This window comes from Triticum dicoccoides, chromosome 4A (genome assembly GCF_002162155.2).
Source record: "Triticum dicoccoides isolate Atlit2015 ecotype Zavitan chromosome 4A, WEW_v2.0, whole genome shotgun sequence".
NCBI classification, from domain to species: domain Eukaryota; kingdom Viridiplantae; phylum Streptophyta; class Magnoliopsida; order Poales; family Poaceae; genus Triticum; species Triticum dicoccoides.
The window spans coordinates 650,326,715-650,349,784 of NC_041386.1; the positions used below are offsets into that span (position 1 = coordinate 650,326,715).

At 46.3% G+C, this 23,070-nt stretch overlaps 1 protein-coding gene and 1 pseudogene across 1 annotated transcript; both read left to right on the forward strand.

Annotated features, from left to right (window-relative positions):
• Positions 1 to 2,286: 2,286 nt before the first annotated feature.
• On the forward strand, positions 2,287 to 3,664 carry LOC119289569 (annotated as a pseudogene).
• Positions 3,665 to 21,563: 17,899 nt separating this feature from the next.
• Positions 21,564 to 22,955, forward strand: LOC119289570 (purine permease 3-like). Its single transcript, XM_037568869.1, has one exon. It carries the CDS (start codon positions 21,640 to 21,642, stop codon positions 22,813 to 22,815), a length of 1,176 nt encoding a protein of 391 aa, XP_037424766.1. The 5' UTR covers positions 21,564 to 21,639; the 3' UTR covers positions 22,816 to 22,955.
• Positions 22,956 to 23,070: the final 115 nt, after the last annotated feature.

Genomic DNA, 23,070 nt, shown 5'->3' on the forward strand with positions numbered 1-23,070 from the left:
TATCAAATGTTTCTTTAGGACACCAAATGAATTTGTTCAGATCAATTCATACAGGATTCGAAAAGTTTCAGTGGGATTCATGTCAATTTGAACTAAAACCACGCCAGTTATTTCCGACGAAGATAATACTAGGAAAGAGGCATCTGTACCTTGTAACTACTGTACCTACGGGTTGTGACTTATGACCAATGCTGAAATCAGGAACCTTTTATACTCCCCCCGTTCCTAAATATAAATCTTTTTAGAGATTTCAATATAGACTACTTACAGAGAAAAATAAGTGAATCTGCACTCTAAAATAAGTATATATACATTTGTATGTAGTTCCTATTGAAATCTCTAAAAAGACTTATATTTAGAAACGGATGAAGTACGTCAAATAGTTTTGTTTTTATGTTTTCTGCCAACTCAATTCAATCATCAAAATAGGACAGATACTTTATTAGTTGCATAAAAAAAGTGTTCTTCCTCTTAATTGTCCTACTCCACCACCACCCCTTACCCCGACCCACCCTCCTATCTCCAGCCAGCCCTGGCGAGGCCTTGCTGGGGATGCCATGGCCGGATGTGTCGTAGCAACCTCGACCTTGAAACTCCACGCTCCATCACCTCTTCTCCTAGAAACTCGACTGAGCCGTGTGCCATTTTTGGGCAACTTGTAGCTAATCACTACAGGAATAACCTTATTTACTGAGTATCAGAAACACTTGGCGAAGAGCAAAAAGAATGAATCGCTGAAATCATTGCAATGATGTCAGGCTAAAAAAATGCAGGCTGAAATGAGTGGGAGCCTCAGAATCGCTATATTCTAGCCTTCAAATTTCACCTTCCTTGTGAAACCCACCCGTCAATGGGACATCATTTCTTCCAGTCTCCCTTTCATCTCTGTCATCCATCTCCGCCATGAGGTGCGTGAAGTTTCTTTCCATGCCACACGATTTTATAAGTTGGCCCCGAGACGTTAAATATGGAGGCTGTGAAGCCAAATATGAAGAACTCTACATAATACACTCGATAAAGATTTATATGATGACTCTGCTAGAGCTGTTTTCCTTTTTCTTTTTCTTTTTTGCATGTGTGCCCTTTGACGGCTGCTATTGTGAAGTTTGGATGTTCTTAGCGACTCTGCTCATACAAATAGATGAACAGGACGGTGAAGGAGGCCCTGGCAGACGACAACTGGATCAAGGACCTAGCCCATGGCTGTACTGAACACCTGATACACGACGTCCTGGCCTTGCATAGGCGGCTCCATGGCATAGCTGACAATCTCCATGCGGGCACCCCTGACTCCATTAGATGGATCCTCAAGCGGACGGGCGAATACTCGGCTGCATCAGCCTATCGGGTGCAATTCCAGGGCATGACATCCTCGGTTTTCGGCAAGATCATATGGAACGTTTGGGCCCCCGGGAAGATCAAGATGTTTGCTTGGCTCATGCTGCAAAACAGGCTGTGGTGCAATGACAGACTCCAACGCCGTGGCTGGAAGAACAAGTACTTTTGCCAGCTATGCAATCGCAACCTTGAATCCTCCAAGCACCTGTTCTGGGAGTGCCCAATGGCCAAGGGCGTCTGGGAAACGATAAGCTCATGGACGGGCTGCGCCTCTTTAGCTCCGGCTGCGAGCTGGCGTGACCTCCAGCACTCCTCCATTGTGATCGCTGCCCTAGATGGGGCTGCACCACGACGGCAGAAAGGCACCAACACTATGCTTCTGCTGGTTTGCTGGGAGATATGGCAGGAACGGAATAACGCCACCTTCAGGAAAACCACCCCAAGGGCATCCAACATCATCACAAGGGTGACAGATTGCATCGAGCTATGGCGAGCCGCAGGTGCATCCTGCCTTGAGAGCCCCTTTGGGGAACCACCATGAGATATAAACCCTAGATTTCTATTGTTCGAGGATTGCCGATCTGTGGCAAGCCCTCTGATCCTCTGGATCCCCCTCCCATCTTTGTTTTTCCCACTGCTTCCTGCTTATTAATGAAATGCCAGTGAAAAGCTGGATCTTTCAAAAAAAAAAAAGAATGCAACAAGTGGAGGAGTACATACACTGCCATTATTTGCAGCGCTCCGGGGAAAATATATCTTGAGTTCACAAGACATAGACCGAAGAGCTCATTGTTAACTGTTACGTGTGTACTTCCCTCCTCCTTCCTTTATGTTTGACTCACCTACTTACTAATTTTTAAATTAATTAATTCTCCTATATAAACCCTCCAACCCTGTCATATTACTTCACACAAACTCATCACCATCTGGAGCATCCAACAACCAGGAGCCTCCAAACCAAGCTCGTAAGCAAAAGGAGCAGAACACATATACTCCGAGCTGAGCTTCATGGCAGACATAACTGCTAGTGCCAGTCCAGCCATGCAAGAAGCAGCAAAGACGCCAAGCGCATCGCCGCCCCGCGCCATGGCCGCCTCGACGGCCTCGCCGGCTCGCTACCGGCCTTCGCTGCTGGTCATATTCAGCGCCTGCCTCGTCCTGATCGGCGCCGGCGGGCCGCTCTTGCTCCGCGTCTACTTTGTCCACGGCGGGCAACGCCTGTGGCTCTCCGCGCTGCTCCAGATCTCCGGCTGGCCGCTCCTCCTCCCGCCCCTGTGCGTCTCCCTCTTCCGGGGCCGCCGCCACGGCATCGCCAACCTCCTCCTCCCGCTTCGCCTCGTCGGCGCGGCCGCCGTGCTAGGCAGTTTGTACGCCGTGTCGTGTTTCGTGTACGCCATGGGGTCGCAGGCGCTGCCGCTGTCCACGTCGTCGCTGCTGCTGGCGACGCAGCTCGCCTTCACGGCGGTGTTCGCGTTCCTCTTCGTTGGGCTTCGCTTCACGCCCTTCTCCGCCAACGCCGTCATGTTGCTCATCATCGGCCCGGCAGTGCTCGGTGTCGGGCCGGGGTCCGGGAAGCCGGCTGGGAGCCATCCAAAACATACTGGACCGGGTTCTGCGAGGGCATCGCTGCAGCGGCGCTCGCCGGGCTCGTACTGCCGCTCGTTGAGGTCGCCATGGAGCGATACGGGCGCCGGACAGGACCCGCCGCGAGGACGCCGCCTCCCTACTCCACGGTGATGCAGATGCAGGCCGTGATGGGCGCGGCCGGCACGATGGTGTGCCTGCTCGGCATGGCCATCAAGAGCGACTTCGGGGCGTTGCGGAGCGAGGCGGCGACGTTCGGGCTTGGCGAGACCAACTACTACCTGGTGCTCGTGTGGGACGCCGTGTCGTGGCAGCTGCTCAACCTGGGCATCATGGGGCTCATCACCTGCGCTTCCTCGCTCCTCGCCGGCATCATGATCGCCGTTCTCCTTCCGCTCTCCGAGATCCTCGCCGTCCTCTTCCTCCACGAGAAGTTCGACGGGCCAAAGGGCATCGCGCTCGTGCTCTCCCTATGGGGCTTCGCTTCCTACATGTACGGCGAGAAGGTCCATCAGAAGAAGGCGGAGGCACAGAAGAACCAGCTGCTCCAGCAGCAGATGGCGAGGAAAACCGGAGACCTCGAGCTGGCTACCCCCTGAAGACCGGCAAATTCTCTATGCGTGTAGTGTAGTAATTAGTTTTTAAATTTCAAAAGTACAGGACATACAAGAGTAGAGTAACATACATTTAGTAAGACATTGTTTCATTCTAGGTAACACAGAGAAATCAAGTGCTACCATCGAGTTAATAAAAGGCATACTATTCTGAAATGTTCACTTCTTGCAATAAGTATAACACAATATGGATATTGTGTGGCTTCTTCAGGAAAAATATTTTTTTGAAGGAGGATAGTCACCGGCCTCTGCATCAGTGTGACCCGGGAAAAATGTTAAGGAGAGCTTTTATTAACTTCTGTTTTCTTTGCAGGGAGCTTTTATTGACTTCAAATGGGACTCCCAAAAGTAGGGGATGGCAATGGGTAGGGTATGGGCGGGTACAACCTCCTTCTACTTAAACCTATACCCATAGAAACTTTTTATACCCACCCACTTCAATACTCATGGGTATAAACTGACACCCATGCCCATACCCATCGGGTATCCTATACCCAATGGGTATCCATTGGGTACAATATATAGCATTCAAATTCTTAAGAGGTAGAGAAATGAGTTTAAAATTCAAGTGACCATGGTAGAGTAGTATAGCACGCATGTGGCCTCCTCCAGTGGGTGGCCTCTTGGAAGCATCAGGGGAGTATGAGCAGCGGTTGGTGGAAGGCCAACATAATGAAAGGCGGTGGTGGAAATTGGGGATCGCTGGATCGAGTGTTCGACAAGAGTCTGGTAGCGAAGAGTCGATATTTCATCTTTTTGAGGAGTCACATAGGACGTATGAGAAGTGGCGAGCATGTGATTATGAGCCTATGAGCTATGACTTGTTTAAGGAATATGAGATTTAGGGTTGGACCATATGAGTTGGATGCTAACCCCACATGTTATAGGAGTTATTTTTATTTATTAATTTCTTCTGGGTATTCATTGGGTTACTCATGGGCACAATTTCTTACTCATGCCCTACCCATATGTTTTGCGGATATGGGTACCCATTACCCGTGGGTAAAAAATCTCTTCAAGTCTTGCCCATACCCATTGTTTTCAGGTAGAGTACTCATTGTTAGAATATAGAGTTGTAATCTCAACCTCCTTCCTTCTCTTGTATTCTACCCAAACTCTTTCTGTCATAACCTTGTACGTCAAGCCAGGCTTCGGCCACGCATCAATATAAACTACCACGCGGCTCCCTCGATGGAGTAGGAACGCTTCATATCTTTTATGGTAATCAGAGCCACCTCTTCTCATACATCTAGCCACAATCCAAAACCCTAGAAATCACACATCATCGTCTCCATGGCTTCCTCCGCCGGCGTCTCCCTCAACCTTGGATCGCCGCCGTCTGAGAAGCTCGCAAGAGGTAATTTCATCCTCTGGAAGACGCAGGTCCTCCCAGCCCTGCGAGGCGCGCAGGTGACGGGGCTCCTGGACAACACCGATGCCGCTCCACCCAAGATGGTGGAGATCACGAAGGCAGACAAGACCACGGCCCTAGAGCCGAATCCCCTATACGGACCCTGGATCGCCAAAGATCAGCAGGTTCTATCATACCTTCTCAATTCCATGTCTCCAGAAATTCTTGCACAAGTTGTTGGGAAAGATTCCACCTTTGAGCTCTGGACGACGGTGACAAATCTCTTCGCCTCACAATCTCAGTCTCGGATTACTAATCTGAGAATCGCCATCACCAATACCAAGAAGGGCTCGATGTCAAGCTCGGCGTATATGGCGAATATGAAAAGTGTTGGGGATGAACTAGCTGCTGCAGGTCGTCCCGTATCTGATCCGGAGATGGTGGACTATATTCTGGCCGGACTGGACCGCGACTACGACCCTGTGGTGGCGGCGATCGGCGCTGTCAAAAACATCATCACAGCCGACGATCTTTTTGCCCAGATTGCTGCCTTTGATCAAAGGATGGAGATGCTAGGCGACTCATCTTCAGGCGGGTTCTATTCATCCGCTAATGCGGTCTACAGAGGCCGTGGCCAGTCCCGTGGCAGATCTCGCGGGCGTGGAGGAAGAGGCCGTGGCCGTGGTGATCGTGGTGACCGCGGTGACCGACAGTCGTCTTCCTCCAATGGAGGCGGCGGATTCAGAGGCCGTCCTCGACAGCAACAGCAACAGCAACAGCAGGCTCGTGAGCAACAGCATGACTATCCAGAATGTCAGATATGCTACAGACACCATCTAGGAGGTGCACGAGTTTGCTGGTGGCGTTATGAAGAAAACGACCAGGAAGAAAAGCAAGCGCATGCAGCCTCCTATGGCGTGGACACCAACTGGTACGCCGACAGTGCAGCAACAAACCACATCACAGGTGAACTTGACAAGTTGACGATGCGGGAGAAGTACAATGGAGGCGACCAAATTCGCACGGCAAGCGATTCTGGTATGGATATCACACACATTGGCAGTTCAATTGTTAAAACCCCCGTGAAAAATTTACACTTGACCAATGTCTTGCATGTTCCTCAAACCTCTAAAAATCTTGTTTCCGTTCATCGATTCACTCTTGATAACAATGTTCTTATTGAGTTCTATCCTTATTTTTTCTTGGTTAAGGACTTGAAAACAAGGAGAGTCATTCTTAGAGGACGGTGCGTGGGAGGACTCTACCCACTCATATCATCATCATCATCATCATCATCTTCATGGTCCAATAAACAAGCAAATATTGTCACCAAGCTATCTACATCAAGGTGGCATAGTCGTTTAGGTCATCCATCTTCAGTCATAGTTAGATATGTTCTTAGCAAAAATAAACTCTCTTATGAGCCTAGTAGTGAGTTAGTTTGTGATCCGTGTCAACAAGCAAAAAGTCATCAATTACCTTACCCAATTTCTACTAGTGTGTCTACTGCCCCTTTACAACTTATCTTTTCAGATGTATGGGGGCCAGCTCCTATTTCAGTTGGTAGATTTTCCTATTATGTAAGTTTTATTGATGACTATAGTAAATTTACTTGGATTTATCTGTTGAAAAAGCGATCTGATGTATTTCAAGTTTTCCTCAATTTCCAAAATCTTGTTGAACGCAAACTGAACTCTAAAATCATTGCTATGGAAAGTGACTGGGGTGGTGAGTATGAAAAACTAAATTCTTTCTTTCAAAAGCTTGGCATATCACACCATGTATCTTGTCCTCATGCTCACCAACAAAATGGATCCGCTAAAAGAAAGCACCGTCACATAGTTGATATGGGGCTTGCCTTGTTAGCAAATGCTTCCATGCCGCTTAAATTTTGGGATGAAGCATTCTTAACTGCTACATATCTCATCAACTTGCTTCCAAGTAAAGTTATCAAATTTGAAACACCCATTACACGACTTCTTGGTGTCACACCCAACTATACATCTCTTCGTATTTTTGGTTGTGCCTGTTGGCCCAATCTTAGGCCTTACAACACACGCAAACTCGCTTTCCGCTCAAAACGGTGTGTCTTTTTAGGCTATAGCCCCATGCATAAAGGGGTTAAGTGCCTTGATGTTCCTACTGGTCGGGTGTATATATCCAGAGATGTTGTATTTGATGAGTCCGTGTTTCCCTTTGCATCCCTTCATCCTAATGCTGGTGCACTTCTCCGCAAAGAAATCCTTCTTCTTCCTTCACATCTTCGGTCTTTTGATCATGGGGGCGACAACAATTGTACTAACCAATGTGATGATATTCCTGCTGGTACTAGTCTTTCTCTTATGCCTGTGCAGGTCCCTGGAGAAAACGGTGCTCAAAATGACCAAGATCTCGAAAATATGGCTGGTTTTGATCCTATATTTCATGCTGAGGAAGGAGACGAAGCTGGCACAGATGACGAAGAAGATCTGGCGGCGCCTGCCACCCCTGCACGCGTGCAGATCTCGGATCACGCGACCGCATCCGCCTCGGATCAAGCCCCTGATGGCTCCAGTCCTGGATCCAGGGCGGGCCACTCCCGTGCTGCCGCGTCAGCTTCAGGCGGGACCAGCAGCGGGGCCGAATCCCCCTCGCCCCGCGCGCCAGCGTCAGACGGGACCAGCGGCGGGACCAGATCCTCTCCGCATCACGCGTGCCTCCAGTCGCGGTCGGGTGGCGGATCCTCTGCGCCAGTGCCTGCAGGAGGGGCAGCCACACCAGAAGCCACAGGATCCCCTGTGCATATGACGACAAATCAGTCCACTGCATCAGCAGATTCTCCTGGATCTTCTGTGGCAAGTATACCAGCGGTGCAGCGAGAGGTTTCTTCACGTGTTATGACCCGGCTACAGAAAGGTATACGGAATCCTAAAATTAGGAAAGATGGAACTATACCATATGGAATGTTGTGTATTTCAGGAGAACCAACATCGTTGAAGAATGCACTTGATGATCCTAAATGGAAAAAGGCAATGGATGAGGAGTATTCTGCGCTCATGAGGAATAAGACTTGGCATCTTGTACCAAATCAGAGAGGTAAAAATATTATTGATTGCAAATGGGTGTATAGAATTAAGAAGAAGGCAGATGGCTCCATTGACAGATATAAGGCACGTCTAGTTGCAAAGGGCTTTAAGCAACGTTATGGCATTGACTATGAGGACACCTTTAGTCCCGTTGTGAAAGCTGCAACTATCAGACTTGTGTTAGCCATTGCTGTATCCAGATGATGGAGTTTAAGGCAGCTAGATGTACAGAATGCGTTTCTGCACGGTGTTCTGGAAGAGGAAGTGTTTATGAGACAACCACCTGGGTATGAGAGTAAGAAATTGCCACAGTATGTCTGCAAGCTTGATAAAGCACTCTATGGTCTAAAGCAAGCACCCAGAGCATGGTATTCCAGATTGAGCTCACAGTTAAAATATCTTGGCTTTGTTGCTTCCAAGGCTGACACATCCTTGTTTATTTATAACAAGGCAGGAGTAGTCATTTTTGTGCTTATATATGTTGATGATATCATAGTTGCAAGTTCTTCACAAAATGCTACTAATGCTCTTTTGCATGATTTGAGCTCAGAGTTTGCCTTGAAGGACCTAGGTGATTTGCATTTCTTCTTGGGTATTGAAGTCAAGAAAACTCAAGATGGTATTGTGTTAAATCAGGAAAAATATATTCTCGAGCTTCTGTCTCGCATGGGGATGAAAAATTGCAAGCCAATGTCTACACCTTTATCCTCCTCAGAAAGTCTCTCAGCATATGAGGGTGAGCCACTTCAAGAGGAGGAGAGTACAAAGTATAGGAGTACTGTGGGAGCACTACAATATTTAACTCTCACACGTCCAGATATCTCATTTGCTGTCAACAAGGTTTGTCAATATCTTCATGCACCTACTTCTGCACATTGGTCAGCTGTCAAGAGGATTGTGAGATATGTGAAACATACTATGGGAATAGGACTTCATTTCAAACGGTCTAATTCTTCTCTTGTGAGTGCATTCTCTGATGCTGACTGGGCAGGATGTAGTGATGACAGAAGATCAACTGGAGGTTTTGCAGTGTTCTTTGGATCTAATCTTATCTCCTGGAGTGCTAGAAAGCAAGCTACTGTGTCACGCTCAAGTACAGAAGCTGAATACAAGTCTTTGGCTAATGCAACTGCTGAGATCATTTGGGTTGAATCACTTCTTGAGGAATTGGGAATCAAGAAGAATCGTATCTCATGTTTATGGTGTGATAATTTGGGAGCAACATATCTGTCTGCAAATCCAGTGTTCCATGCCAGGACAAAGCACATAGAAATTGATTTTCACTTTGTACGAGAAAGGGTTGCGGCAAGGAAACTTGAGATTCGATTTATTCCTTCTAAGGATCAAGTGGCTGACGGTTTTACAAAAGCACTACCAGCAAGACCATTTGAAGAATTCAAGAGTAATCTTAACTTAGGTTAGTTGAGATTAAGGGAGGGTGTTAGAATATAGAGTTGTAATCTCAACCTCCTTCTTTCTCTTGTATTCTACCCAAACTCTTTCTGTCATAACCTTGTACATCAAGCCAGGCTTCGGCCACACATCAATATAAACTACCACGCGGCTCCCTCGATGGAGTAGGAACGCTTCATATCTTTTACTCATACCCATGGGCAAAACTGCCATCCCTGGCAAAAGACTATACAAACATCTCACTGGAAAAGATGGCAGAAGTTATGGGAGGGAAAAGGCAGCTAAACGTTATGACGAGTACACTATACCGTCGCAAAATACAAAGATGATTACACCAGAGATGAGAAATGATATTGTACCATATGCACCGTGCATGGATCCACAGTCCATCATTGCTTTTAAGTATGTCCTATACGTTTTCTTGTTTCAGCAATTTTTTGTTTAGTTCCAGAATGTTACATTGTTGTTTTTTTCTTGTTTCCATGTGTAAGATGATGCTTCGTTGTGTACCATCATGAGAACTTCTATCTCAAACATGTGCAAGCTTATTCGATCTGAAATCATATGATACACTTCGAAACAAGAAAAAAAACTCAATAAAACTTTGCCAACACCCAAAAAACGTAGCCTGAATCTGTAATGATGGGTACTGGATACATGCCCTCTATATCCCATGCATGGTAGAAAAATAATTCCAAGACTTGAAAAACCACTAGACAATGGCCTTGAAGTCTCATGTGCGTATTAGTTCCCTCAAAATAATAGTGTTATGTTGACATATACCATGACAGTGATAAGATCAAAGTAACAATACTTTTTTTGTGGAAAAAAGTAACAGTACATGTCCATTATAATTTAGAAACCGAACCGAGAAAGTGTAGTTGTGATTATTTCTACCCATACACCCGTTGACATGCGGTCAAAATAGGTCGCGGAAAAAAGTAACAGTACATGTCCATTATAATTTAGAAACCGACCCGAGAAAGTGTAGTGGTGATCATTTCTACCTACACACCCGTTGACATGCCGTCAGAATAGGTGAGGGCAGGAAGCGGCGGACATATGGACGGCAGCTCCATTGACCGAGCTGCGTGCGGGAGAAAGAGGTTGGACTAAAACTTCTCTCCCGCGCGAGCGGTTGCGGATGTAGCCCGCTCCATATCAACATATCAACGCCCCTAGCCTCGAAATATGTGGGCTCGAGGTGAAGCGTGCTTAGTAAATTTTGTAGGCCAAAGGCCGTATGACGACTCTGTTGGTGTGGTCTTTTCGACCAAAATCACTTATAGATGGTATTATGCCGATCGATCCGAGTGGATTTGCTAGAGTTGCACTGAATGTTAAGCACCGGTATAGTTTCCTGATCTTCTAATAGAGGGATGGGTTCTAGATTTAAAATACAATACTTTCTCAGTCAATGCACGCAAATTTCCGCACGAGCATGACAGGCCGGTAGCACACACCTTAGTGACTTGGTAATTCCCGTCAAAGTTCTAATTAGTTGATATGTAAGCGACTCATATTATATGCTAAACATTATTAGGGTGATCTTACACATGTCAAATTGTCCGAAGAAATTTCCACACACAAAAAAGATTATTTTTCTGAAGAATGGTTTACCGCAGCCTCTCAGCATTTTTGTCCGTATCGTTGATCTTTGAACTTTGAATATCTATCCGATCAATGATGCTTTATTATTATACAACGAACAATCCAGCCTATCCCGGGAAACTAATTAACATGTCCATGCGTACTACCCTTTTTGGCTTTTTCCCACTACTATGAATTAAGCATACCAACCCTCCTAACTAGTAGTACATCGGAGAAGACTTCCTCGATCCGATGATAAGAACTCGCGGGTCCTAACCATCTGCACAATCGATGACCCCGAGAGACAGAGAGAGAGAATGTTGTGTCGATGGAGTAAATGGACCGAGTCGATTCTCTTGCGGTAGGTGAATGTGTTTTCAGCGATTTGATCATTGAGAATGTAGAACGCATCAGACTGGAAAGTGAAAGAATGTCACTACTGTACTGATCGTTTTCTCAACTTACTGCTACTAATTTCACCTATGGCACCCATGCGGTCTTCAATTTTATCATTGCCAACGACGGATCCAAAATACCTTGCTTGAGCCGTCAAGCATATACTTCACTGTAAACGCACGTAGTGTTTTTATTTTTTTGCGAATAAACGCACGTTGTGTTGATAGTAGTATTACGAAGCAAGGACAGTTCCAGTCTCGAGAGATAGCAAAGAACAGTCTAAGTCTTTGCTTATCCACAAGGGTGGCCCATTTAAACAAACAAACTTAATATATGCAATTTGAAAGACCCACCGCCACCGGTGACCCACGGAATGAAGTAGGAGTACAATTTGCGCAAAAATCTGGCTCGAAGCTAATTAAACTACAAAATGCCAGCATAATTGCATGCATATACCTGCAGAAAGTGGAGTAGATTAGTGAGTGGGCAAATTAAGTGAAGTTACCAAATCCTTCAAGACAAAACAAATTAGTGAATGGACAAATTAAGTGAAGCTACCAAATCCTTCAAGATAAAACAAATTAGTGAACGGACAAATTAAGTGAAGCTACCAAATCCTTCAAGATAAAACAAATTGTGAATGGACAAATTAAGTGAAGCTTCCAAATCCTTCAAGACAAAACAAATTAGTGAACGGACAAATTAAGTGAAGCTACCTACCAAATCCTTCAAGATAAAACAAATTAGTGAACGGACAAATTAAGTGAAGCTACCAAATCCTTCAAGATAAAAGAATAGAAAGTTAACAGTTGGAGACAACAAAGCCACATGCGTTCCAATGACTCGGTCCTGGTGCTTCTCCTTCGTTTCCTTCTCGCTCAACATTTATCATATCTACTTACACCATCGTGTGTGGAGTATGAATTAGAGAAGCTTTTGTTGTAGCTAGGCTGGGCTTGGTGTATTCTAGTGGAGCCGACGAGAACTAGACCGATGTTACGTGTGTTGGGCTAAGTCCCTCCACATGGAGGTGTCTTGGCAGCCCAACATCAGCCCATAAGTCCAACACATGTCAGACGTTGATCCTTGCTGCATCCAACGGTTGAGAGTGCTTCCAAGGAAAGTGAAGCAAGGAGAAAACCCTAGTCACTCCACCCCTGCTGGTGGTGGCTGCCATTCGTGAGAGTGAGAGAGAGAGAGAGAGCACACAAGAGAAAACACAACCTAAGAGAGGAAGAAGAAGAAGCAGAGGTTCTGTTCAGATTTGCTGCATCTGACTAGACAGTGTTCAAGCTGGTGGTTGGAGGCTCAAACATGCTTGGATCGACCCCAAACTTGGTGATCTTGTTCCTTACTTTTAGTACTTCGGTCTGGTTAGCTGGTTTGAGGATTGGGTTAGTGGAGCATCAGATTTGAGAGTGGTTTTGTCAGCTCTGACTGCTGCAGTTTCAGAACAGAGTAGTTTTGGGAGACGAACAATTTGGGTAGGCAAACGATGTCTGATTGAGCTAAAATTTGGAGGGGATCTCAGGAACTCGTGTGTCTACTTGTCTGTCAAATTTGGTGCTGTTTGGTTCAGCGGTTTAAGAGCAGTTTGCAAAACACTGAAGGGTACAGAAGCTGTGTAAACTCTGCTTTGCTGAAATCTTGTCTCTTGTGGTTGTTGTTGTTGCTGTTGCCGGTTGGCAACATGGAGAGTGTGTTGTAAATCTCTCTAGAGGTTCTAGATAAGACTTTGTACTCATCATTCTCATAGTGAAGTTGCGTGGACCGGTCGGTCCACAGCCGTGGTTTTTTACTCCTCAAGTTGAGGAGGTTTTTCCACGTTAACTCCTATGTCACTTGTGCATGTTGTTTGTGTTATTCCGCTGCTTACTTGTTGGTTGAAACTGTTCTCAAAGTTCATCACAAGTGAAGGAGGCTATGTAGTGTGCATATTTACCGTGTCGGTGAATTTGTGCAGCGCATTGCTGTTGTCCAGTCCCATCAACGTGGTGGTTGGTTATGGACGCGGAAGCGAACTGCTTACCGGAAAATGGTCAAATTATATGCGGCAAAAGAACAGGCTGACCGTTTTGCTCACATGCATGCAAGTTCCTGGTCAATGAAACAAGAGTCGTCCTTTACTCGGTCGCGAGCCGTGCGCGTGACACAAAACCTATCAAATGTTTTTTAGGACACCAAATGAATTTGTTCAGATTCATTCATGCAGGATTCAAAAAGTTTCAGTCGGATTCATGTCAATTTGAGCTAAAACAACGTCTTGAACTAAAACCAGGTCAATTTCCTACGAAGGTAATAGTACTACGAAAGAAGCATGCAGTACCTTTTTCTTTGAAAACCCCACCATATATTAATTAATTCAAAACATTTCGTACAATCATTCATAACAAACTATGCCATGCAGCGCAGAACAATATTAAAAAGAATACCATCTGATCTGTTATCAAAACTAAACTTAACAATCCTGTGAGCCATCATATTTGCCCTTCTATTAATCTTGGATATCTTCATACCCGGCATCATCCTTGAGACATTCAGCGCCTCCTTCTTTAGGTCCACTAGGCTTGACCTATCAACACACTTTTTTTCAAATATCGAAGCTACAAAGGATCAATCAGTTTCGAAAATGATGGTTTTGGCCAGAGAGGGTCGCTCGTAGCTCCGCTTCCTCGACGCTATGGCAAGCACCAATATAATCCCAAGAGGAGATGATAACATGTCCACAGTGGTCTCTGACCACCACCGCCAAGCTCGCAGATTTGATGGCCTCCACAAAATTTGCATCAACATTAATTTTATAAAACACCAAATCGGGAGTCTTCCAGAACTGACCTTCCTCTCCAAGTTAGTGTTTACCTGTATATCTTCCACCACTTGCTTACCCTTGTTGCACACCACCACCTGCATGTTGAGGCATGCAGTACCTTGTAATTACTGTACCTAGGAGTTGTGACTTATGATGAATGCTGAAATCAGCAAACTTTTATACATCAAATAGTTTGGTTTTTATGTTTTTTTGCCAACTCAATTCAATCACCAAAATAGGACAGATAATTTATTAGTTGCATGAAAAAAAGTGTTCTTCCTCTTCATTGTCCTACTCCACCACCACCCCCTTACCTCGACCCGCCCTCCTGTCTCCAGCCAGCCATAGCGAGGCTTTGCTGGGATGCCATGGTCGGCCGTGTCATAGCAGTCTCGACCTTGGAACTCCACGCCGCATCACCTTCTTCTCTACAAAATCGACTCAGCTTTGTGCCATTTTTAGGTCACTTGTAGCGGATCACTATAGGAATAACCTTATTTGTCGAGTATCAAAAAACAGTCAGCAAAGGGCAAAAAAATTGATCGCCGAAGTTGTTACAGTGATGTTAGGCTAAAAATATGCAGTTCGAAATGGGTGGGCAGTCTCGGAATCGCTATATTGCAGCCTCCAAATTTCATCTGCCTTGTAAGACCCACCAGCCAATGGGACGTCATTTCTTCCAATCTCCCTTTCATCTCCGTCGTCCATCTCCGCGTGAGGTGGGGGATCACGTGAAGTTTCATTCCGTGCATCACGGTTTCATAAGTTGGCCCCGAGACATTAAATATGGAGGTTGTGAGGCCGGATATGGCTCTACAAAATACAGGCGATAAAGACTTATCTGGAGACTCTGCTAGAGCTGTTTTTTTTTTCTTTTTTGCATCTGTGTCCTTTGACGGCTATTGTGAAGTTTGGATTTTTGTAGCGACTCTGCTCTTACAAATAGATGAATGCAACAAGTGGAGGAGTACATACATTGTCATTATTTGCAACGCCCCGGGACAAATATATGCCGAGTTCAGAAGACATAGACCGAAGAGCTCATTGTTAACTATTACGTGTGTACTTCTCTCCAACTTTACGTTTGACTCACGCATGTAAGTAGCAGGTGGCAAGGAAAACCGGAGACCTCGAGCTAGCTGCCCCTTGAGATTATTGGTGTAGTGAACATTTTCTTTGCCATTCAAAAAGTACAAACTATAGAGACATACATTTCGTAAGACATTGTTTCATTCTATACTAGCTAGGTAGCACAAAGAAATCAAGTGGTACCGTTGATTTAATAAAGCATACTATTCAAAAATGTTCTTTTTGTTTAAAATTCCTATTCAGAAATGTTCACTTCTTAGAAGTGGAAGATGTGAGTACGCCGTCGCTAGGGTTCCCCTCCTGTCGCGACTTGGTCGCAGTTGAGTCCTTCTTGTCATTCTCCTTCATTCCCCTCCCCTCCGATCTCACGCTCGAGCTGATCCAGGGGCAACCTTGCGTTTTTTCCCGGCCTTGGTGTGGCGTTGGAGGCTTGGTGGCTGGGCAATGGCAAAGTGCATACAAATGAGTATGGTGATGTCAAGTTTTACAAGAATATGAGAAGCGCATGGCATTTTGCCCAGACTGTCAAATTTTGATCTTTGGGCAATAATCTTTATACTATGCAATTCTCATGCCTGGGAGATTGGGACAAGGTGATGGATGGAGGGCCTGGACTTTCCGAGGGCAATTAGTTTTGCTAGCTCCGTATGACGGATTCATCAAACTATCAACGATTGACCTCAACACTTTCGAAATATGGATACAATTCCAAGATCTGCCGGATGGGATTGGCCCTTTGATGAAGCTTCTTTCAAAGAAAGGTCGGCGGGTTTTATGCAGAGGAGCAGGGTTTCAGTTATTTTGCTGGTAACTTTTATAGGGTAAAGGTTATATTAGATAGAAAGCCTTTGAAAAATCTGTATCAATTGTTAAGAAGAAGAAAAGACAGATTGTCAAAGTGAAGTACCAAAGACTCCTGGACACAAGAGAACGATATTCCACCAAGTATTGGTGTACGGGTCCACGGTCCACCATTGTTTTGACATTTGTTCCATATTTTTACAGCAAATTTTGTTTTGCTTCGGGGTGTCACATTAGAGTTTTTCTTTTTTCAAAGTGTACCATAATGGTTTTTTTGTATACCATCGTCTACCAGCAAATTCAATTGGAAACAATTCAATTTTTATTTGTTGCTAATAACAAACGGGATGCATACATGATTGCATGGTAGAATAATCACTCTCGACATTGACCTTAACATTTGATGTGTGTCTTGTTATGTTGACATATTGTATTGGTGAAAAGAATGAAGCAGCAATACTTATCCAGTATAATTCACAAACCGGCCCAAGCAAGTGTAGGTACACCAACAAGATTTCAGTTTTCCGCAGGAGTATGACCGGGCCAGTAGCGTACACACCTTATTGACTCGCCAATTCCTGTCAAAGTTCTAATTAGTTTATCTAAGCAATTGGTATGTGTAGTACCTAGTACTTACACATGTTAAAATGTCTGAAAAATTTCCACAAAAGATCTTCCTTTTGTGAAGAAGGGTTTACAACGGGCTCTCAGTACTTTTGTTCTTATTATATGCGGTTCATCGATCGTTGATCTTTGTAGTTTGAACCAATCAATCATGTGTGACTATATCTGCTGCTACATTTCACATGAGGAACAACTCGGCTGCTAAGAAAAAAATCCTGAAAAACTAACATCTCCTTGCGCACTTCCCTTTCTAGCTTTTTGCTGGTATGAAATAAGTGTACCAACACCCTCCAAACTCCAAGGCAAAAGACTTCATGATCTTGTGGGCCTAACCACCTGCAACATCGATGACCCAGATAGAGTGAATGTTGGTTGATGGAGTAATTGACCGAGTCGATTTTCCTGCAATAGGTGATGTGTTCTCATTGCTTGGACCATTGAGTCCAACGGAATGTGCACAGGCTGGAAAGTGAAACAAAAAAATACTCCTGCTACCGACTGTTTTCTACAACTACTGCTACCAACTTCTTACATACATACCTTTTTCAATGACGGACGACCCAAGAGCCTTGTATATATGGTAAGGGCTGGTGCACTTGCAGTGTCTCGTTCAGTAGTTTATTAACATGTTGAGTTCATGTTGCAGAGCACAAGTCTCGTGAGATAGCAATGAAAGTTTCGATCTCTGCCTATCCACATGGGTGACCAACTTACACGAATTCTTATAGGCAATTTGTGAGCCTGCATGCATTGGTGACCTACTTAGTTTAAACCCACAAGGTGACCCACGAAACAAAGTACAATTAGCTCAAAGTACAACTTAACCAACAAAATGCCAACGTACACTCCCACAAAAGTAAACAAGAAATGCAAGGTACTAAATCATGTTTTTCGCAGCTTCACAGCGAGGGTTGAGCAGCTATAGTAGGGTATTGCGGAAGAAAGAAAGTAAAAAGCAAAACAAAAAGAAATAATCCAACAATTAACTAATTAACTACGTATGGATGATTTATTTTTTTGCCGGGTTGCAACATCATGAGACTTGATAGGAGCAGCCGTGACGTAATCGTCAGCTGGCCAAAAATTCAATACAAAAATCGGCTAACAAAAGATTGGATGCTAACTTGTTAGGTTTATTTTTCATTGTCGTTATGGATTAAAATTTCATGTATAATTGATTACATACTGTTTTTGGTACATATGCACTTACAAAGTACTCCGTCCGATCCAAAACAAGTGTCGCGGTTTTGAACTAGTTTTGAATGGATAAGTTCAAAACTACAACACTTTATGGACCGGAGGTAGTACCAGATTTGGCTTAAAGTGATGCAAGCCATGCTATGGCGGCCTATAACTATGATATCGGTACAAAATACCATAGCTTAGTTTTTAGGCTCCCAAAAGGTTAACTATAGCACAGCCATAGCTAGCAATTTAAACCATTGCATTTGCATGAATGCCGACATACATACATACATACATACATACATACATACATACATACATACACCAGAAATTAGATCGCGGAACAAATTAAATAAGCTAGTACGAGAATCTTCCAAGATAAAGAAATGTGAAGTTGCCAAATTGGGGATAAGAAGGCACATGCGTCCTAATTACTCTGTCCCAGCGGTGGCGATGCAGAACAAGGGCCAAAACATGCAGCTCAAAGCTGCACTTTCTCCGGAGGCGCCTCTCCTTTGTTTTCTTATCGCTAAACAATCACCGCATCTGGGTACATGCATGTCCTGAGTATGCAGAGTATTAGAGAATCTTTTGTTGTAGCTACGCTAGGCTTAGTATTTTTACCAGTGCCGACGTGGACTAGACCGATGATACACGTCAGCTGTTGGTATTGACAAGTGGTGGTTGGTCATGGACTATTAGGGCATGTACAATGGTTGATAGGACAATTTTATCTTAAGTATTGCATGTATTTTAGAGATGACAAAAAAGTATGTCTTTAATGGGTTATATCTTAGCCTTATCTTCAATAATTAGCAATTCCTTAAAATATGGTGAGATAAATTATGCTAAGAGATCATCTCTTGTCTTATCTTAAATAAGAAAAGACAAGCCTTTTCTTACGAGTTCTCTCTCCTCCATCTCATCATTTATCCTACGTGGCACTCCTAAGATAGCACCATTGTACATGCCCTTAGAGTGAACTTACACATGTCAAAATATCATGAGAGATTTCCACAAAAGAGATTTATTTTCTGAAGAATGGTTTACGGCGGCCTTTCTATATTTTTGTCCTTGTTATAGGTGGATTCGCTTCATGGTTGATCTTTGAAGTTTGAATATCTACCCAATCAATCATGCGCCACTGTATCTTGCAATGTTTCCTACTACGAACAACTCGGCTGCTAAGCAAAGCAATCCATGGAAACTAATCAACATGTCCGTACGACTTCCCTTTTTGGTCTTTTCCTACCACTACGAATTAAGCGTACCAACCCTCCTAAACTACAAGGGAGAAGACTTCCTCGATCGGATGATAAGATGTTGCGGGTCCTAACCACCTGGACCATCGATGACCCCGAGAGAGAGAATTTTCTGTCGATGGAGTAATGGACCGAGTCGATTTTCTCGCAGTAGGTGAATGTGTTTTCAGCGCTTTGATCATTGAAAATCAAAGGGAACACGCGCAGACTTGAAAGTGAAAGAACATCAATACTGTACTGTTCGTTGTCTGAACTTATTGTTACCAATTTCCCATACAGCACCCATGCGGTCATCAATTTTATCGTCGTCAATGATGGATCCCAAATACCTTGCATAGTGTAAAAGAAAAAAAAATCTTATATTAAGTTACCGAGGGAATACTTGACTATCAAACGCACGTTGAGATAGCAAAATGACAATTTCAATCTCTGCTTAGCCACAAGGGTGACCCATTTAAAAACAAAATTATATGCAATTTAATAGACCCTGTTCAGCTTACACAAAATATGGATCTGACCTAAATAAATTACAGAATGCTAACATGCAAAGAGGAGTAGATTAGGGCAACTCCAACAGGACGACCCAAACGGACACGGATTTTGTCCATCTTTTGTCCGTTTGGGTCGCCCGTCCGTGTGTCCGCGTCCGCTTTTCTGTTTGGGTCGGCCGGTGTGCCTAACGGGCGTGGGATGCATTTTTGACATGTCCGCGTCGTCATTTCGTCAAACACTTGGAGGGCGAGCTCCCGCATCACCTCGCCCACCGCAGCTCGCCGCCGCCGCCGCAGCTCGCCCTGACCCTGCTGCTACGGTGCCGCATCTATCGCCCGACGATCCAAGGACGGGCACGGCCGGGTGCAACGAGGCAAGGCCGGGCGCAGTTGGGAGCAGCGAGACGAGGCCGGGGCGAGCTAGCTAGTACGTGCATGCATGCTCCACCAACGGTGGCTAGCTAGCTAGCTAGTACGTGCGTAGGATAGCGGCGACGAGCTACCCGGTGACGTTCGGGATCGGGCGGAGGAGCTGCCCCGGCATGCACTTCGCGACGGCGAACTGGCTCCTGGGCAAGGAGCTCCGCCGACTCGTGGCGCGGGGCGAGCGCGTCAACGCCTGGAGCTGCGGCGTCCATGGCGTGCTCCGAACCAGGCACGGCCGGGCGCGCGACGAGGAGCAGCTGGGCGAGCGCGGGGAGTGCCGGCTGGGCGCGACGCGGGGCGTGGTGGCGCTCCGGCTCGAGCATCTGCGACGACGCCCGGGCACGAGGGGAGGGGAGGCGAGGCGAGGCCGGCTGCCGGCGTGGGTGTACGGGGGCTCGTGGGCTAGGCAGAGAAAAAGGAGGAGAGAGATGGGAGATGCTGAGTCTATGCCAGGTGGGCCAGCCTCGCATGCAGCGGACGAGGAGGACGCAAAGAGCGCCCGCTTTGTGTCCGTCTCGAACCCAAATACAATCCAAATTTACGTCTGAAATGGGTCCACGCGGACATAAGCGAACAGAAAATAAAAATGGATCAGCGTGTTGGGCAGTTTTTTTTGTCTGCGCGGACTCAAATGAACATGCGCGGACGAAATGGATCCGCCTATTGAAGTTGCTCTTAGTGACTGGACAGATAAAATGAAGGTACCAAATCCTTCAAGACAAAAGTCACAGGCGTTCCAATGACTCGGTCCTGCCGCTTCTCCTTCGTTTTGTTTATTCAAGAAAGGAGTATGTAGCTAGCTAGGCTTAGTAATTTAGTGGAGCCGACGTGGAATAGACCTTGCAATTTTTAGGTGACTAAGAGCAACTCTAGCAGAGTAGCCAAAAAATCGATCGTCAAAATCGCTATAGTGATGGTAGGCTAAAAATATATGCAGTCAGAATCGCTATATATTCTAGCCTCCAAATTTCATCTGCCTCATGGGGCCCACTCGCTAATGGAACGTTTTTTTCCTCGGCCTCTCTTCCATCCCCACGGTGAGGTGAGGGACCATGTGAATTTACTTTCATGCCACACGATTTCATAAGTTAGCAGTTTGGCACATAGATGCTAAATATGAAGGCTCGGAGGCCAGATATGAAGGACTCTAATAGTGACTCATACGGGGGCTCTGCTAGAGCTGGGTTTTTTTTTTTGCATGTGCTCCATATGATGGTTATTATGAAGTTTTGGTGCTTTTAGCAACTCTTCTCTTACAGATAGCAAACATGAATGAAAAATATCTACTGTAGATGAACGCAAGATATGGATTACAGTACATACACTGCCATTACTAGCAGCGCTTCGGGACAAATATATCATGGTAAAGTTCAGAAGATATAGACCGGAGAGCTCATTGTTAACTGCTATGTGTGTACTTCTCTCCTCTTTCCTTTAGGTTTGACCCACCTACTTAGTTCTCCTATATAAACTCTACGACCCTGTCATGTTACTCACAAGCTCATCGCCATCTGGGGCATCCAGCAAACAGGAGCCTCCAAACAAAATTCGTGAGCGAAACTGCGAAAGTAGCAGAACACGCATATTCCCAGCTGAGCTTCATGGCGACCATAACTGCTAGTGCCAGCCCAGCCATGCAAGAAGCGGCAAAGACGCCAGGCGCCTCGCCGCCCCGCGCCATGGCCGCCTCGACGGCCTCGCCGGCTCGCTACCGGCCTTCGCTGCTGGTCATATTCAGCGCCTGCCTCGTCCTGATCGGCGCCGGCGGGCCGCTCCTACTGCGGGTCTACTTTGTCCACGGCGGGCAACGCCTGTGGCTCTCCGCGCTGCTCCAGATCTCCGGCTGGCCGCTCCTCCTCCCGCCCCTGTGCGTCTCTCTCTTCCGCGGCCGCCGCCACGACATCGCTAACCTCCTCCTCCCGCTTCGCCTCGTCGGCGCGGCCGCCGTGCTAGGCAGTTTGTACGCTGTGTCGTGCTTCGTGTACGCGATGGGGTCGCAGGCGCTGCCGCTGTCCACGTCGTCGTTGCTGCTGGCGACGCAGCTCGCCTTCACGGCGGTGTTCGCGCTCCTCTTCGTTGGGCTTCGCTTCACGCCCTTCTCTGCCAACGCCGTCATGTTGCTCATCATCGGCCCGGCAGTGCTCGGTGTTGGGCCGGGGTCCGGGAAGCCGGCTGGCGAGCCATCCAAGACGTACTGGACCGGGTTCTGCGAGGGCATCGCTGCAGCGGCGCTCGCCGGACTCGTGCTGCCTCTTGTTGAAGTCGCCATGGAGCGATACGGACGCCGAACAGGACCCGCCGCGAGGACGCCGCCTCCCTACTCCACGGTGATGCAGATGCAGGCCGTGATGGGAGCCGCCGGCACGATGGTATGCCTGCTCGGCATGGCCATCAAGAGCGACTTCGGGGCGCTGCGGAGCGAGGCGGCGGCGTTCGGGCTCGGCGAGACCAACTACTACCTGGTGCTCGTGTGGGACGCCGTGTCGTGGCAGCTGCTCAACCTGGGCATCATGGGGCTCATCACCTGCGCCTCCTCGCTCCTCGCCGGCATCATGATCGCCGTCCTCCTGCCGGTCTCTGAGATCCTCGCCGTCCTCTTCCTCCACGAGAAGTTCGACGGGCCAAAGGGCATCGCGCTCGTGCTCTCCCTATGGGGCTTCGCTTCCTACATGTACGGCGAGAAGGTCCAGCAGAAGAGGGCGGAGGCGCAGAAGAGAGAGCTGCTGCAGCAGCAGGTGGCGAGGAAAACCGGAGACCTGGAGCTGGCTGCCCCTTGAAATTATTGGTGTAGCAAACTTTTTTTTTTGCCATTCAAAAGTACAAACTATAGTATAGAGACATACATTTAGTAAGACATTGTTTCATTCTAAACTAGCTAGGTGGCACACAGAAGTCAAGTGGTACGGTTGAGTTAATAAAGCGTATTCAGAAATATTATTTTTGTTTAAAATGCCTATTCAGAAATGTTCACTTCTCGGAAGTGGAAGATGTGAGTAGGCCATCGTGACCTGAGTCGCCGTTGAGTCCTTCCC

Coding starts and splice junctions, on each gene's coding strand:
- LOC119289570 (XM_037568869.1), top strand. CDS start 21,640: ATGGCGACCATAACTGCTAGTGCCAGCCCAGCCATGCAAGAAGCGGCA.